The sequence below is a fragment of the Oxyura jamaicensis genome, chromosome 8, assembly GCF_011077185.1.
Source record: "Oxyura jamaicensis isolate SHBP4307 breed ruddy duck chromosome 8, BPBGC_Ojam_1.0, whole genome shotgun sequence".
Classification (NCBI taxonomy): Eukaryota; Metazoa; Chordata; class Aves; order Anseriformes; family Anatidae; genus Oxyura; species Oxyura jamaicensis.
The window spans coordinates 25,361,743-25,380,580 of NC_048900.1; the positions used below are offsets into that span (position 1 = coordinate 25,361,743).

The 18,838-nt window shown below is 44.8% G+C and overlaps 1 protein-coding gene across 1 annotated transcript in view; it reads left to right on the plus strand.

Annotated features, from left to right (window-relative positions):
* The window catches only part of RNF11 (ring finger protein 11), a 32,138-nt gene extending 13,537 nt beyond the window's left edge, over positions 1 to 18,601 (plus strand). The window contains exons 2-3 of the mRNA XM_035333152.1: positions 15,383 to 15,552; positions 16,095 to 18,601. Coding sequence (XP_035189043.1) covers positions 15,383 to 15,552; positions 16,095 to 16,266 — 342 coding nt within the window. The 3' untranslated portion in view covers positions 16,267 to 18,601. The remainder of the gene's footprint in view (positions 1 to 15,382; positions 15,553 to 16,094) is intronic.
* The last annotated feature ends 237 nt before the right edge of the window (positions 18,602 to 18,838 follow it).

Genomic DNA, 18,838 nt, shown 5'->3' on the forward strand with positions numbered 1-18,838 from the left:
AGTAATGCATTTCAGCTGGACAGAAATAGCAGTTTAAATTAGACCAATGGCTATCACCTTCTCTCCCTTAGAAAGACTTGAGTAATGCACCCAGCTGAAGTAGGATAGCTATTTATTTATTTTAATTCCAGCTGCAGAGTGTTTACCACGTTCCAGCAGTACAGTGCCTGCGTATCAGCGTGCTGTGATAACCTCATGGGTACTTGTTCACTGGTGGCCCTACATCTTGCTTGCCACCCGTTCTCGGCTGTCCTGCAGCTGCCTGGTGCTACGCAAGCAGCACAAGTGGGTTTGTAAGGCTGGAGATTTCCGTATGGGGTAGGACTTTGAGCTAGTGCACTGTCAGCAGGCTTCTCCAGCTTGTCTTCTGCCTCGACCTGTCAAGTGTGCTGCAGGAAGCAGGGCTTGCCCCCAAACCTCCGTGCTTCTGCTGCAGGTGGTTTCCAGCAGCGGGCCAGCAGAACCCCAGCAGAGGTCAGGCCATGTCTGCTGCTAGCATTCTGCTCTCCCTGGTGAGGAGGAAGGACATGGGTGTGCTTTCAGGCTCCTGCCATGTGCAGTGCTGAACCTGAATGTATCCAAAGCTGCACAAGCCATGCAGGCCTCTATAGCAGGGCTGGGTGAACAGTAGAGTTGAAACTCCCTGGTGAACCAAACGGAGCAATTGCTGAAAAAGAGGCTGATTCAGTGTACACTGGAGAACCCTGTCTACAGCTAGATCACAAAATCAAAGGCTTTTTCTCAGCAGTTGTCCTGATTTCAGAACTACTAATACAAAGTGATTTTATCCAAAAATTTATTTTCTCATTGTTAAAGCTTTTCTTAGTGTCTTAAACTTCTAGGTGGAGTCACTCATGAGAGCATCTGCAAGCATTTATAATAACTTCAACAAAGCAATGCTCAGATTTAATGAGCACTACCTTCTCTATTTTATTTAAATTGCGTTGAGTTAGATATGATGAGTATAGTTGCTAGTTATTACACTACATCATAGATTGCATTAATTTGGATAGCAGCTCTGTTCATTATGGTATTAGGATTTACATATTGAGGAGCGTATGAGTAGCTGTTGGGCTGGTGTCTGAATAAGGGGAAGGGTGGGTAGTCAGACATTCTCCGCGAAGTTCTTTTCTGCAGACAGCATATAATTTTTGCAATAAGCTGATCAAGCTCTGCCCTTACTACTCCTGCAGGGAGCCACTTGATCAGCCAAGAGCTAAGGCTCAAGAAGCTATTTAGCATTTCTAGATATTTATGGCCAGCTTGAACCTGTTATTTTTGTACCAAGCAGATCTTTAGTTGTTTTTCTTTTTCTGATGTTTACTCTCCTAGTTTATTTAGAGCTCAGTCCTGTATGCCTTTCCGCCTTTGTTTTTCTAGGCTAATGCTTCTATTTTTATTTTGTTTGTCAGTGGATATAATATTCAAGAAACTCGGTTTACCTGAAAAACAAAATGTATGGTATTTCAGGACTAATTTCTATACAAAGCTTCAACTGAGCAATGAAAGTTTCTTTAACCAGATATGGCAGTCTGAAATTGCTGCATAGGGCTTTCAGCAGATTTCCCTTGAAGACCATCAGGCTCCTGGACAGAGCTGTGCACAGTCCTTTCTGCCCCCAGGGAAATGCCTAGAGCTGCCCATCTCCCCATGTCATTTTTGCTTCTGGTGCCTGGTGCAAAACAACTGAGAGAACAAAAATCTGTTAGCTGCAGCGATTTCTGTTGGTCTCTTTGCTGGAGTGGAGATTTGCCTATAGGAGAGGTGGTATCCCAGATATAGCTGAGCATTTAGACTGCTTTTATTACCTTGCCTGTTGGCTCAGAGATTACTTGGGAAATCTAATGACCCTGCAGAAGCACGTCCACCTAGATTACTTTGTGGTGCAACTGTCCTCTCTCAAAGAGACGCATTTAGGATAGGTGTCCTGGAAACCATCCAGGGAGCTTCAGGGGAGAGCAAAGTTGCTATTGTATTTGGTATGTATGATTTTGTTGCTGCATTTAAATGCTCAAGAAGAAAAATGCAGCCACAGACTTTTCCCTCCTTAGTGTCAGGATTTGGTACACCCAGCCCCAGCAGGACAGAGTGGTGTTCAGACACAAGCCTCTGGTAAAATTTCTGCTTTGTTGGGGTTTTTTGAAATAACCTGAAATTAAAGTAAGCCATGGTCTCCCAAGTTCTGTGGTAATGTTGAAAAGGGATTTGTGGTTGGAAGTGCTTCATGAAAGCGTTGCTGACAGGGTGCAGCCTAGCAAAGGAGTTTTAAGTAATCTAGAAAGATAACTAAAATATTTCTGTACTAACTGAGTGGCACTACTTCTGCTCATGCAGCTAGAATCCCAACAAGAAGTTTTCCACCTTTTTTCTTCTCTTTAAACTGCTCTAGCTACTACAGTTATCACTGTAGTTACCCAAGAAACAAGGTGTATTCTAGACTAAATGTCATAAATTAAACCTGAAAAACTCCCAGGGTGTTTTTTTTTTTTTTTTTTTTTTTTTGTTTTTTTTTTTTCAGAGCTTTCCATCTGTACGTCGGTATTACTCCATTTTGGCATTTTATCATGACTGGGGTTTGTGTAAACTGACAAAGTCTCTTTTAGTGATGGTGTGGGTTGTAGCAGGGCATGGTTATTCCACACGAAACATTAAGAGAATAAAGAGAAAGTATTTCTTTACATCTTCATAATGCCCGAAACAGTGTGGATAGTGCAATGTTGTACGGTGTTCACTTCTGTCTGTTAGTGGCCCTGAAAGCAGCGAGTACCTCACCTGTGGGAGCTGTGCTTCAGTGCACAGCTGGGGTGGTCTCGTGTGTATGTGTCCAAAGCAGAGGATTTGAAAGTCACCCGTAACAATCTTGGGAAATGAATGCTTTTAAACTGGCACAGGTAGCTGCCTTACTTCAGTGGGATTTCACTCTCAGCCCCAACCTGAAGTGACGTATTTAGCACCGTGTCGGCTGTTTGGGATTTCTGGTGCATTCCACCTAACACAGAGAGCCCCTGACTGCACGTGGGGGAGCTCAGGCCGTGGTGGGCGTCTTCAAGTCTTGCAGCTGTTTGGATGTGGGTATTTCAGGGTGAAACAGGCCTTTGTCTTCCCACCAGGCAGTCCATATTCAGAAAAATGACCTCTCTGTATTCACAGCACTCCACTTAAATGGCTTTTCTATTCTTCTGAGCCACTGTGGCAGCAGGCCCTGGCCCAGGAGGGCACTTCAGCACGCGCTTTGCTGTCACCAGAGTCGCCGGGCCTGGTGCTTGCTTGGCTGCCTCGGGACAGGGCTTGTTGCAGGCGATATTCAGCAGCTTCCAGCTGTGCATTTGTGTGAGCAAGCACAGGGATGGTTAAAATGCAGGTATTTTGGTGCTGTTTGGAGAGCAGGAGCTGCCTGCATGGAGCTGTACGTCCCTGCTCCTGTGGTGGTGAGGAGAGCGCTCGGTGGGCTTGGCCCTGCTGAGGCTGTGTGGCCGTGGTAGCGGTGTGGCCTCAAGGCTTCTTCAGATAGCTGGTCTTAATGTCAGTGAAGCTCTTGCCACGTTCTGTGAAAGCATGTGGAAGCAGGGGGGCAGGCTGGCTGCAGGCAGGTTTTTCACTCAGGGCAGACAACATGAGACACTGCAGTCCCCAGCCCGTCAGCGGTGTGGCCAGGCCGGCCCCTCAGGAGCCTGGTCTGGACCCCAGGCACAGCTCCACGCTGCTTTGGGCTTCCCTCAGTTCTCACCCAAAAACACCTACTGTGAAAGGGCCTGTGCTGAAATGAGCACAATTGGCCTTGGCGTAAAACAAGCAGAGGCGAGATCCGAAGAAGAGCAGTTAAAGAAATAACAGACTAGAAATACTCATTAGAGAGGAGGTTGCTTATGCAGTTACTTATGGCCATCGTAGCTTATTCAGCTGTGAAGCTGAATGTCTGCAGCTCATCCTGACTACTCCAGTGACCGAATGTGTGCCTCATAGGTAACTGTAAAATGGACGTGTCTTTTCTGGTGACAGAGTAGGGAGAGAGCAGATGTTCATTGAACCGTCTCTATGCACTGAAAACTCTAAAATAAGTAGGGAAAATACATTCTGGAAATATTTCTCTTGTATAACCAAGTCCTGAGAGAGCTATTTATGATTTTTCTACCTGTTCTTGGCACAGAGCTTTTTTCTGTTAGAAGTGGTTTGACAGTTGAATGAGATCACTCTTGGATTTGTGCCCTGTGAGCTAAAAATGCAGAGTCACTGCTTGTGAGGACAAGACTGAGCCGGAAAAAAACAGAAACATTGCCCTTGTGTTCACTGCTAATACTGCACTGGGAAGGGGAACCTCATAATGCTTTAGTATGTCTTAGTTTTCATCCAGTCATTCCTTGCTTTTAGATAGGACACTGCTTTAAAACAAAACAAAAGCCAACAACCATAAACAGATTTAGCAATGATAGTTAATACCTGAGACATTCCTTCAACATTAATAACTGACCGGCAGAGATGAGCTGATAGCCAGGAGCAATGCCTCTGGCTATTTACTCCTGCTGCTCATTACCTCAGAGCTGAAATTACTGTTATTATCAAATGACACCAAACAAATAGCCGAATCACCTTTTTTTTGTGTGTGTGTTAATTCTCACAGAAGCGGGGCATGGAAGTGGATGCGTGCCTGGGAGAGGTGACTGCATCCTCACAGCGTGTTACCCAGGCTGCGCATGGGCATCGCCAGCGAAGAAATCCTTTGTGTGCAGCCCAGCGGCTGGTGGTGCTGGCAGTACTGCCTGATCCAAACCCCATTCGCGTGTGCTGGCAGTACTACCTGACCCAAACCCCATTCACGTGACAGCTCACAGGGTGCACCAGAAGAAGTCAAGTGCAGAAGTCATCACAAGAATCGCACCACCAGCATCAGGCAGAAGGGAGGGAGCAGGTGGGCAGTGGGGACATCATCTCCACACTGGTGCACCACAGGGACAGCTGTTCATGGAGACTCGTACTGCATTTAGGGTGCCCTGGTGTACAGCAGGTATATTACATCTGCTTCACGTATCTGTGGCTTTCTAACAAGCTAATGCAGAAACATGCTGAACAACCCCTATGGCTAAGCTGCTGCAAAACCCAGCAGTGACTGTGTCCTTTTATTGGCCTCAGAACGCTGCTGGATCCTCCGCATGGTCCGGGTCCCTGCTGCATTGCCTCGGCTGAGATTCCAAGTCATGCACGTTGATCTTAGGGACGTGCACTTTGTGTTAGAAATTCAGATGCAATTAAGAGAGAATAAAAAGGGCTGTGGATCTGACTGTACCATGGAACTGCCAAGGTGTGGCAGCTTCCTGCTTGAGCAAGCACTCATAATTGAAGATGGCTTTGTTAAAAACATAATTAAAATATTTCAAATCGAGTACAAAGTTATGATCAAGTAAAGCGTAACACAGATTTCCGAGTTTTGAAATAAACCCTCCTGACACAGGCTGCTTTTCTGACTGACAAGGTCTCAAAGCAGGTGCCACATACCGGCAGTCTCTGCTGCAGTTTTTCTTGCTTTGTGGCTACCCAGCCCATCACCAGCCCTGTCCATCTCTTGAAGCTCTTCTGTGTTAGGATGAGGATATTTATCACTTCTCTCTGTGCAGTCATTTAACTTTAGCAGGACAATTGGGTTTGTACCCTTTCTGCACCAAGTGACGGAGTCCTGCTGTCCTGGACTACTGCTTGCTGCAAGGCCTGAGGGAAAAGTCTCCCAACAGTTTTGGTTCTGCTTACCTTGTCTGGGGAAACCTTTGCTCCCCACTTTACTGGGTTAGGGCAGCATTGCCTGTTTTGTATTGGGGAGGTGGGGAACAGACAGTTTATCTATAAAAAGATCTACTGTGTCCCCTTTCAGACCTCCTTTTCGATGTTTGCTTGTACCTGGGTAGCTACAGGGAAGTATTTAGTGTCATTGCGTAGGATAATACATTAGGAGGCAGATGATCTGAGATAGCTGCTGTTGATCTGTTTGTTTCTATCATTTGTGTAACCTCTTATCTTCGGCTGAACTGGCACCCTCAGGATGGCTGTACGCAGGGTGATCTTGTCCCGGCTCCGGCTGTTGTGTCTGTCAGGCCTGTTTTAGGAGCCTGGTGAATGAGGACTTGCATTTGATGCTATGTTTTGGATATATGTTGAAACTTGTTTTAGACAAGGCCATTAAATTGTCTTCTGGGTGGCCCTCTTTGCCCTAGGAAGATGCTTGCTGTGTCATGGGGAGATAATGCTGATCCCAGAGATGAGATCCTTCTTCACAGGATGGCACTGATCCTTTGATATCCTGTGCACCATGTACTTCTGCTAAAATACATTCCTACTTCTGCATATCAATCTTAATCATATTTTTCTGTTATATTATTATGTTTTTATTAGTTAGGACGGACTCTTGTAGTACACACTTAACATATATATACATACACACATCTTGTATTTATACACAGAAGCGCAGCCGGTATATATTTATACTTGAGCAGTCCTCCCCTGATGGATTGCTCCTGTCTTTCGCTTCTGTGCATTTTTATGTTTACTATTTTTGTCTCTTTCCCCAGCCATTCCTCTCAGCTAATTAGGGCTGATTTCTGTAATTTTGCTACCTTGTTCCTCAAGTACTCAAAATATCAGTTTTGTTCTTAGAATTGCCTTCAAACTGACCTAACCAATTCTTGCCAAAAGATACATTTTAGACATTTTAGCGCTCTCGCTATTTCTTAAGCGTTTGGAGTCAATATTTCATAACTGGCCTGAGTCCCTAAAAGGGGCGCTTGTGCATTTTCCTCTGGGCTGGTGGTTTCCAGCTTTTTCACGTGCTCCAGTGATCGCGCAGTCAGTGATACTGGTTTGTTTTGTGAGGGGAAGTCAGTTGGGTCAGTGTCCATACAGCCAACGACAAGAGACAGAGCAGGGGAAGTGGCAGGACTGGTATTTCAGAGGCAGCACCATTTTGGATCAGTTTGGATCACAAATCCCCAAACTGAAACAGCACTGGGAGGTGAGCAGGGGCTGCCTGTGGTTAGCTTGGCTGTGCGCAGTCCATGGGCTCGGTAGGAGGCTCCCAGCACAGTGTGCTCTGAATATTCCCAGCGTGTTCGCATTGCCCACGTGAAGCCACCCACACGCCTGTCCTTTCTGGGGTGCTCCAGGATCAAGCCCTCCACAGAAGGACTTGGTGGAGTCATCTAAGCGGAGCGGTGCCTTGGGGGTGCAGGACGGTAGGTTTGGGCCAGGCTCACGTCTCAGGAGCGCGTGAGCTTGGGCTTTTTTGTCTGCTGCACCCTGAGTGAGTCAGAGCCCTGAGTGGCTCGGGTAGGTGTGCGTGGGACACGGTGTCCGGGATGCGTCACGGCAGTTCCCCAGCAGTCAGCAGGACACAGCAACTTGACTCTGGACCCTTCAAGCAGAGGAGACGGTCTCACTGAGATTTAGTTGTTTTCCCCACCACTGTCTAGGACCAAGTTCCTCTTGTTTTTTCTTCTTCCCAAAACTTCAGCTGTTTTTTGTTGTCAGATCTGCCCTTCATTTCTCCGGCAACCGTCTTGCTTGAACCATAAGTGCTGTGTATAGTGCAGCCGTGGTGCTATAATAACTGTCTCTGCTTGCCAGACCTAAGAAGGGGTTTCTGCAGAGATAACCACTCGGTGCAAGTAGGAGAGAACATGTGCCAATAATGCAGATGTTGTGGTTCGCTTATGGGGTAGGATGACTCGCATACATGTGCTCTTCTGTTACCACCAGCTGCAGGAATGACTGCTGGCCCTGTCTGCTCTCTGTTCTCCTTACCCAGCTGTCTGCTTTGCTTTGTCATCCCTGGGGTGTGCAAGGAAGCTGTTTCGTGTGTGAGTGCCCCTAATTTAACGTTTGTAGGCAACTGTTCTTTCTGGTTTCTCTCATTGCAACAGCTTGACAGAAATGCGTGAAGTTTTGTAAATTGTTTGTGGATCTTTTCCCTCCCCATATAAAAATAACCTATTAAAATAAACACGCTAGGAGCTGTAGTGAGAGGACATTGTTATCTCAAGCGGTGGCCTGATGCCATGAGCAGAGCTGTCAGGAGCTCTTTCTGGAGATGGAGTCAGTTCTCTTGGGCAATTTGAGGGCCTGGGACTAGTAAGAATGTGCTGGTGTGTGTGTGTTACCCTGCAGAAATTCACACCCTGAAGTTTGGTGGGGTCAGTGGAGAAGGGAGCAAGGACAGCTGAAGCCGACGTGGAGCTGATGAGCAGACTTGTTCAGTGGAAATGCGCCCAAGGATACAGCCCTGGAGCCAGAGAAACCTGCTGCGCAGCCTGGAAATGTAAAAATTGTCTGGTTGTGGCAGGAGATTGTGCTTCCAGGGATTAATTACCGCTTTTTAATTACTGCTTTTTCCCTACCACCCCTTCTTGCTAATCTCTCATATTTAGGTTTGCATTGATGATAATCAGATTCCAGGCGAGGTGACTTTACAGAGCAGCAGGCGATTTCCATCTGCAAGGTAGGCCGGGGTGGAAGAGTCAGCAGCCAGGGCCCACTCCTGGTGCTTGCCTGCTGTAACTCTTCAGGTGCACTTCCCAGACATTCAGTGGGTTAATTGTGGAGAAAAGGCATAGAACTATTTTACAGTTTTAGCAGTAGTAGTTCAAGTAAGGCTACTCCATTGCTGCAGAACCAGCAGGGCCTACACCAACAACTCTGAAACAAAACGGCTTAAACCAGATGTTGCTTCCTAGCTGGAGAAACAACACAAGGAGTCTGTTCCCTTCCTCTGCTGCAGTCTGCTTTCTTAGTCTGTTACAGCAGTGACCACCCATGCGTACAACACCCAGTTCAGAATTTAACTCATTTATCTTCCTTAGGAGCACCCTGATGGGAAGCGTGCACAAATCTGAGCACGTCCCAAGTGCCAGGGGTTTTGCTCTTCTTCTGTGCGTTGCTCTCCTACTTGCAATGGGCCAGTGAGATGCAGTGCACATTTCTCTCTGCGTGGCAATTCTCTGGTTTAAGTTAATATTTCAGTGCTAATTGTGATACTTACAAAACTATAAACGAAAAACTGAGATGTGAAAAGTTTTATGTTGTGGTTTTCTTTTGTCCTTCAGTGCTCTCCGTTTTTACCAAGGAACGTGTCAAATAAAGGGAAATAAAAGTAAGGTGGTTTTGTTTAAAATGGTCACAAACAGTTAAAGTAAACTTTCTCTAGCAAGCAGTGATAGTGGAGTAACACCTTAACAATTCTTTAAGGCCAATAGAAGTATACTTCATTTTAAAGTTCCAGATGAATCAAATTTACTTTTAACATTAAATTGTGTAGTTAATCTCTTCAGGAAGGAACTTGGGAATCCTGAGAAATGCAAGGAATTGTAACTATTTCAAAGGCAAATGCGCATTCAGGAGACTAAGCGAAGAACCTGGTTTGAGAGGTGCCATTGGCAGGGGGGAGCTACGTGGATCTTCACGCTTCTCCCATGAACAAACGGGAGGCTCTTTGGCTGCTTTGCAGATTTAGTAAAGGATCAATTACAGTTTTGCTTAATATGGCGTTAATGGCATGTCTGCTCTCTTTTCTGGCTGTGTTACTGTTAAAGTGCAGCGGGGCTGCTGGGCAAACCCATGCTCAGGTTCCAGCTGGAGCCAGGGCGGCTCCGGGGTGCATGTCAGGTCTGGTTGTCTGTCCCAGCTGGCTCTTCCAAATGGCAGAGGGAATTCTGCTTTAAAAAGGACTTTTTAATGTAAGTGCTCAGCTATTGCAGTTATTTATACTGACTGGCTACCTGGAAGCAGGAATATAAAAGATTGGGTAACAATTTCATTACATGATGTTTTATAGCAGCTGGTATTTAGCTTTATAAATGAACTGTTCTCTTCTGTATGGCAGAAAAAGGCTTTTACAGTTGGCAGCCTGCTCGTAATATTCTAAGGATTATTAAAGTAAGCTGTAGTTGCAGTATAATGCACATTATAGCGGCGAGTGGTTTTTCAGTAATATGTCTTGGGGGAGGATATTATTTCAGAGGGTGTATTAACATACAGATGGAGTTTGAGTCTTTTCACCCAGATCAGAATGGCATTTCCAGAAAAGGCCTCTGGACCATTATCCCTGTTAGTTTCTTGTGAGTAATAAAGTAGCGAGAGGAGAACGTTTCATGAAATTCAGCGGGGATTTTGCAAGCGACAGAAAAAGCAGGATTTATTTTTTTCCCTCACCTCCTGCCTTTACATCTGTAAACTGCAGTTGTTTATGTCTGAATTGAGTTGTTCAGGCTCCCTGCATCTCACCTTCAGGGCGGGACACCTGGGAGGCGACGAGGCTGGAAGGTGAGCGCAGCGGTGCGGGTGCAGCGGGCACAGGGCTGCTGCACGGTGCAGCTGCAGAGGGGCCGCTCCGTGTCGCCATCAGTGGCCGAGGCTGCCGGCGGTGGAGCAGATGTGGCCCCGACGCAGCCATACACGAAGCAGCTGCCTTCAGACACCACGATTCGAGACAGGTGTTTGCACAGTGAAGGGATTTCAAAAAGGAGCAGTGGGAGCGATTGGGGAAATTCAATTTGAACTGCTAGACTTGGGTTAATTAATCAGCAACAGGCACAAGGAGCGTAAGTGCTGCACCTACCGGTATTTGGAAAGTGTAAAAAAGACTTCAGGTAAGCGTAGGCAGGAGGAAGTTTGTCTCCGTTGTCAAACAGATGCGTTGGTGTAAAAGTGCAAATAAGCATTCCAAGGTGATGCACACCGAGAGCATTGGAGCAGATGAGGAAGAAAATTTAGAGATGGAAATGAAGCAAACTGGTCAGTCGTGGAAAACGCGTGGCAGTGGGCAGGATGTCAGGGACGGCAGTGAGGCTTTAACTTCTGGAGCTTTGAAATGTTAGCAATTATTTGTCTCACTTTTGCCCTTCCTGAAAGGATAATTCGTGCATGTTGGTGCAATTACTAAAAACAACAAACAAAAGCCCTGATAGCATACTGCTGATATGTGGCGTAGAGGGATCTTAAAATAATCTTTATCCAGGGATTAAGAGTTTCTGATCTACCACTGACCTGCTTTCAGAGTATTACAAATTCATTACACTGGCAAGAACAAGATGAGAATGCTGTAAAACAAAACAGAAGCTGTTTTACAGCAGCATAAATAACCAGGATAAGTTGCATTGATGAGAAAACCTCAAACAAAAAAATAGCACTGAATGAAACCTTTTCTAGGCAAGAACCCAAAGCATGGTTGGGAATCCACACGCAGGAACAGTGTCTGGGCCTTTCAAGCAAAGTGTGAAAGTGTTTTATTTTCATGAGTAGTGAAAAATGCAGACTTCCAGATGCCCTGTATGGTCTCCCTGTCCCCGGGGGAGGAGGAGCCAAGGTGCAGTGGAGATGCAAACCCCACTGTAGTCCTCGAGTCTGAATTCATGCTGTTATTTGAGGGCCAAATAAACACGAGAGATGATCAGGAATTAGGTTTGGTATGCATAGAAAGCCAGGGGAAGTTGTGCTGACAGCACCTGCCTTTGAACAAGGCAGAAGCAGTGGGCGCATCCCTGGGACCATGGCCATCTGAGGTGTTTCATCATTATTTCCCCCCCTATGAATGTAGTCACTGATGAAAGCAAATTGAGTGCCAGGAAGTGATTTTTACTTTCTTGGCTGACACTGATGTGTAGATTTGATTGTTTGTTTTGGCTTTTTTATCATTCCTTTTTTACCTCATGGAGGAATAATTAGCACAAAGTTTTGTCTGCGTTTGAAATACCTGATGTCTTTATCAAACGATAAATAACGCAGACTTTGGCTAGAAAGCCAGTGTTTCATAACTTTGTCTGCAAGAACATTTTCCACGGGAGATAAGGGAAAATTGAGACAGAAGAGCAATAAATCCATGCTCGTCTTTGGACTATAATAATAATTATGCGGGTAATACGATCTTTTTTGTGTATGTACATGTCAGAGGGCCTGTAGCCACAAATGTAATTTGATTGAGCGAAGCCTTAAATCCCCAGCTCGTTACCCCAGAATATCCCCGCTGGGTTGTGCGGGACCTCGCGTTGACCTGGGCTGATAAAAACCGCAGGAGACTTGCCGAGGGCGAATATTCCTGTGAATAAACAGTCTGAAGTGTTTTCCGAATAACGCAGGTACAGACACGCCTCGTCTTTGTGTCTGTCCTGGGGAGAGGCCGGGTGTGAAGTGGTCGTTGCTGGCGTTCCCTCTGCAGCTTGTGGGGCCGCGTTCTTCCATCTTCCTGGCGTGTTTTGTCCAGCATGGCTGGCCCAGGCTGGGCAGGCTTTTCATAGCTACTGGAGAAGAGACTGAAGTGCCATCAGACAGCATGTTAAGGAAGTGCATGGGATCACGGGTGTTGAGCGGTCACTCGTTTTTATTTACAGCAACACGATTTATGCGTTCTCACAACAGCTTGGCAGCCCTCTGCCTCCCGTGTTTTCACATTCCCAAATAGGAAGGCTTCGTGCTGAAAGACAGCACTGTTTTCACCCAGCCTCACCCATCTGACAAGAGATTCTCGTCTGGTGTGTGAACTTGGAGGAGCTCACAGCTGACGACCATAAATTGCTGCCTCCACCGGGTCTGTCAGACGTGGGTCTGTCGGATGTGGTGCAGGCAGCAGCTCTGCTTGGAGGGAGTCGGAGCCAGGAGGCCCAAGGGACGAGCACTGCCTGCAGCGCTGGGGAAGGCGTTTGTGGATTTGGTATGTGGAGGGAACAGGGGCCTGTGCACCGCCAGCCCCGTGCTCCGCTCCTCTCTGCGGGGAGAAGTCACCTGGGGAGAGGGGCCCTGAAGTCATGCCTGAGGGGGCCCCCAGGTAAGGGGCCTGTGGTGGTCAGCGGCAGCGAGCGCCTGTAACTGACCCGAACGAGGAAAGGCTTTTCTTCCTTGATTGGCCTTTCTGTGCTTAAAGTCATGCTCGTTTTCTGTCTTTTATGCTCATTCACTGTCCAAAAGTTACCTGAAGCAGCCACCAGCTGGCTGTTAGGCCTGACTGCTCATTTCAGAGTTGTCTGAGATGTGACAGCTTTTAACTTGAGACAGATTCTCAGTTAACTGCTGTTCCTTGTGCTGTATGTGTGTGCCACGCTGCGCTCATCGGTTTGCTGCTCTGACGGACCGTTCACCAGCAGGTTGGTGTTCCTGCTACTTTCAGATGTTCTGAGTTTCCTCATCTCTTTTCTTCCTCCTGTGTTTGCTTTCAGTAGTACTTTTCTGTGCAAACACTTGCAGCCATGGTTGTACCGAGGGGAGACACGTTACGTACCCCTAACTTCCCCTCCACTGCCCTCTGCACCCCCCTGGGCAGTGCGTGGTGGTTGTTATTCTGCTCTTGTTGTTCTGCAGACAGGGAGGGGGGTGCCTCTCTCTCCGAGTGTGAAGTGTTACATGCATCCTTCTCCGTGACAAATGGAGGAGCCAGCAGTAATGTCCTCTACTATTGATTTAATTACTGTGCTTCCATAGAGGTATAGCAGTGCCTCGAAAATAAAAAGTTATTGATAGTTTGTGGGGTCTTGCAGTGTAAGACCAGGGCAGGGCACTGCCTCAGGCTGTTGTCTTCAGTGCAGAGGGTGTGCAGTGTTTGGGAAGGGGAAAAACTGCTTCATTTTCCTGGCATCACAGGCTGCAGAGCCATTTCGTGGGTACTGTTGTATCTGACAGGTCATCCTTAGCTTCAGCTGGTGATTTTCTCTATCCAAGCAGTGATTCGAGAATAATTTAGATAATTTAAACCATTAAAAGGCAGCTGCTCCGAAAGAAATCTGTGATTCTGTGAAATGCAGTCTAGAGCAGCCAGGAAATTAATCAAACTTAGCGAACCACTGGCATTTTTCTTTGGAAGTGTGGCCGTATTAGCGCTCTCCAAACCTTCTCGGAAGCCCTCTGTGTCCTGCGAGGAGGTTAGAGGTGGAAAGCCTGGTGTAGTTGAATTAGGAGAGGAGTGTGAATTCAACCCCATAGGTGAACTGCAAGCAGTAGGCACTGTGTTAAAAGAAGAACTGCCTGGGAAACTTGTATTTCTGGTGAGCATTTCTTGTAAGCAAGGGCTTCTACTGCCAGGCTCTGGCCAGCGAGCGGCTCCGAGCCTCCTCCAGCCATCCCGGAGCCTTGCCCTCAGCCGCACCTCTGCTCACCACACTTTGTGGCAGCAGAAGAGTCGCTGTAGCTCAGAAGCAGGGGCACTACCCTCCGAGCTGTCTTGGCCGGGTGGGCTTCTCGCCTGAACCCAAGGGAGCAGGAGCAGGAAGGGCGGTTGTGCTTCTGCTGCTACACACAGGTGGTGATGCCAGCAGGTCCATGCTGGCGTTCCTCTAAGCCATTTGTGTGCTGGAGGAATCTGTCTGGGTGCTGTGTCCACGTGTCCTGTGTCACACCTTTGGCAGCAGCTGGGCGCAGGGGCAGCACGAGGGGACAGCCTGTCCAGCTCCTCTGTGAAAGTTGCTTTTTCTGCTGTCTAAGAAGCACCATTAAATAGACTTACTGCAAGAACTTCTCTCTTAACAGCAGGCTTATGGTTACCGGTCAGTATTATGCTAAGAGTATCTCCTGTTCACAACTGGTATTTACTTTCAAAAAATGCTTGAAAAGCGAAGTATGGTGTTAATGTAAATGTGAAAACATCTGCTCTAAAGCTCCTTAATGATCAAAAAAAGCTGAGGAAGGAATGCAGAATACCTGCACACCACATAGTTTTTGTTTGGGAAATGCATGTTCTAAACATACATCAGCTGAAGTCCAGCTTGGGAGAACTTGTAAAATCATATAAACATAGTAGAAAAAATGTAGAACATCAGTTATTTGCTTAAGCAATTATTTTTATTGTCCAGGTAACATTTTTTTAAACACGCAAGAATTCAAGTCTGCAGTTCTGGATTGGAGTTTGGGGATTGGAGTTTGGGTGGCCCAGAATAGCTCACATTATTTTTTGTTATTACAGAAGTCATAAATATTCCTCTCTGAAACTCTCAGACTCAGCTGTCCTCTTCTTTGCAAATCATTCTTCACAAATCTAACAGCAAAGCTACTTCTTGGTACAAATACTGGGGTTTCTTCCACTTGCAACTTAAAGCCATTACGTTGTTTGATTCAGTATCTGCCAGTTCACCAGGTGCCTGTAAGATTTATGTGCCTGCTCTCAGGTGGAGTTTGTGCACGTAGTTCATCTGTGAATGACTCATGGAGACCAAAAGCTTTTGGAGAGAACAACCACAAACAGCTGCTTGCCCAAGATGCTGGCCTCAATCCTTCATCCCATTATGTCTGTAATTATAGCCCCAAAATTGCAAAGTAGGAGTGGGAGATCACAGAAACACTTGTAGGACTGAGAAGAAATTTAATTACGTTGTGTGTGCTAGGAAATACTAGGAAAGCCTTTTTTTTAATTGAACTATTTTAATTTTAGGAGCAAGTCCCTGTTCCTGTTTATCATCCGACCCCTAGCCAGACTCGGCTAGCAACACAGCTGACAGAAGAAGAACAAATCAGAATAGCGCAGAGGATAGGCCTTATTCAGCATCTACCTAAAGGAGTCTATGATCCTGGGAGAGACGGCTCCGAGAAGAAGATCAGAGAGTAAGTTACAGAAAACTAACAAATAATTTGGGTGTTGCATTGGTTTATGGTATTGCCACAGGGAACCTGATCCGGGTGTAATTTGACACAGCTTTCTGAGAAAAGGGCTATGCAGAAGACTCTGATTCATCCTTCTTTGCTTTCCTGCTACAAATGAAATCTACTTTCTCTCGTCCATGTCTTTTTTACCACCCCCTTTAGCCTCTCTTCATCGGGAAGTAGTTCCACGCTGCTTCTTCCTCACCTTTGCGACTCCCCTTGCCCATTACTAATTTTACATCTGCTGAGCTGTCCCCTCCATGCCTGCAGGCTTCCTTCCTTCTGCTAACACTGCAGTCGTGGGCACGCTGTGCAAAGAGAACACCAAGAAACGCAACGCTTGGTGGAGCCAGCAGTGACGTAGCTAAGAAATCCTCGCTGTGTCTACAAGTAGTTAAAGCTTGGTTCACACAGACGTATGCAGTAGACATTACGTTGCTTTTCATTCCCAGTGCGGTATGGTAACAGCATCTTAAATGTGTTAACAATTTTTGTTTCCCCAGATGTGTCATTTGTATGATGGACTTTGTTTATGGGGACCCCATCCGATTTCTGCCGTGCATGCACATTTACCACCTGGACTGTATAGATGACTGGTTGATGAGATCCTTTACCTGTCCATCCTGCATGGAGCCAGTGGATGCAGCACTGCTTTCATCCTATGAGACTAACTGAGCCAGGGTTTCTCCACTGAACCTTCAAGGAGGCCATCCACTTTAATGGGTTTGATCCTTTTGTCATTCAGCCCAAAGAGCCAGGAATTAGGAATTAAGATCATGCACAAAATATACATTTCCTAATAAATACATAAAAATTATTCCTGAATGGCTGCAAATATTGGAAAAAAACATAGTATTTTAGAGACTATAGAAAAAGTAGGTTGTTATTTTTAATGTAAAGCCTTGACCCACCATTGTCTTTTAATGTTTGTTCTTACACCCATATATAGGAATTGTAAAGTGTTACAGCAACTGTAAATGTTTAAACTGCGTGTATCTGATTTTATTAGCAGTAAGATAAGAGTATTTTTTTTCCTAAATAAAGTAACTTTTTTTTTGATTCTTTTCACAAGTCCTGGCATTTGGGTCAAGGCTTTATTAAAATCTACATTTTATAACACTGGCACAAAGAAATAGTTTTAAGCTTGTTTGCACAGTTCTTCTTCTTTTTTTTTTTTTTTTCTTTCCATTGGAGATGGAATTCATTGCCTTAGGTCTTTTTAATAGTGTATTGTTATTGTTGGGCTGGCTCTATGCTTGAAAACCAGTTTATTTATAACCTGTTAAAAGTGCTATATTTTGTTTGCAGTTAGGAATATGCAGACTTCGAAGTGATCTCCTAGCTTGTAAGCAAACTGAGATGCATTATCCCTTTTCTGCAAGTGATGCTGAATATGAAGATATGAAACTGGTCCTACAAATTAAATTATGGTATATGGTTTTTATAACTTGCTTCGGTTTTAACGAAACAACAGTCCTTACACTTTTATGTCTACTTTAACTTGATCAAGTTAAAAGTGGTACAGATGGACAATAAATAGTTAAGCTACCATAATTGGAAAAAGATATTTGGAACTAATGTAGCATTAGCATTGATCACTTACTCTACTTTTTTGCTCCCTAAAAATGGTTGGTTTAATCACAGGAAATGGATACTGCATCTCTTGTTCTTGTAGTTCTTAGGTTATCAGAAGTTAAGAATAAACATACTGTATCTCAGTCTCCTGTATTAAATGTATCTGTTAAGCCCTGCTGGCTGACACATCAGTCCACCAAGCAGATAAGAGTCAGATATGAGAAAAAACTTGCTCTGCATATAACGCAAAGTTTATATAAACACAGACTGTCGTAGTAGCAGTTGAGGGGGAAAATAGTACTGCTACAGCCAGAATTACACCATTAGCTTATTTCTGCAGCAAAAAGTACGTGCTTGTTAAGGGATGGGCTAGCAAAGATTGTAGCTGTAAAGGCCTTTTAGTCACTTAGCATGTTTGGTTTTTTCTTAATGTACCCTGCAGTGACGTTTATACCTTCAAATGCAACACTGATAACATTGAGAAGTCTTGGTCTTGCAAAATGAGATGCAGTCTCAAGTTAACCACAACAAATCAGGGAACGTTCTGGATTGTTTTTCATACATGGTTTGAGGACTCGATATAACAAGTTGTGTTTAAAGACCCAAGTACTTTGATGACTTTGTGTATTTACCATATAGAAGAATTGTGCGCGTCACCGATAACCTTTGAAGGGTTGGTCAGCAAAACAGAATCAACACGATTTATTTACCAAACCTGTAGCTGACAGCAACCTGCTCACAGAAAAGAATTCCAAGTTGCAGTCAGAAGCAAGTCAAAGCAATCTACAGTTCTAGATTCACTCAAATTGCTATAGATCTATCTGGACACAATTTTGTGCTTAATTCATACATACCTAATTACATGGAGCAAAATCTGGGCAGACAGACCTGAAGTTGTGCAATATTTTTCAGTGCGAAATAATTGTTCCTTTTCATCATTCCATGTGTGTTCTTTTGTGTCCTTTGTCTGTTTTGGGGTGTTTGTTTTTGTTTGGGGGGGGGGGGGGGCGTTTAAATTTTTTTTTTTTTTTTTTTTTAATGTAAAACAATGTCCTCATTAAGTATTAGTTTCTTTTATCTTGTTAAAACTGGCAAATGAACAATTTTAAAAAGCATCATTGTCACGTGGGTATTAGTCTTTATTTATTACTAGACTTGATTGAGGAAGATTTGAAAGAAATATTGACTGGTTACTGACCTGAATGCTTTTTTAGGCACTTTGTATAGTTGAACTTTTAACACTGATATACTTACTGGGCTAAGGAAAAAATTACTTTTATTAAAATGCTCCTTAAATAACAAAAAGGTGTGAAGGGCTAAAACTAGAGTTGATTACACAAGAACATTCCAAAAAAAATCAAATTTTAGCTTAAAAACAAATGTGTAAATATAACAAATAAATCAAATGATTTTTTTTTTCAAGTTTTTAGGTGCAGTGCTGTTCTGGATGATTTCTAATTCAAAGTAATTTATCTGAATTCAATGCAAAAATAACATGTAAATTGAATTTTACCTACAGTTATGAAACAAGATCTGTCTTATCCTCATCGTGCAGATGGTGGAATTAATATCTGCCTCCTGTCTCAGAGGTATCCAATAAATTACTTGAACTTCAGACATATTAGACAGTTCATTTGCAGCACTGCTGCTTCCTATGCAGAGTCTGCTGCAG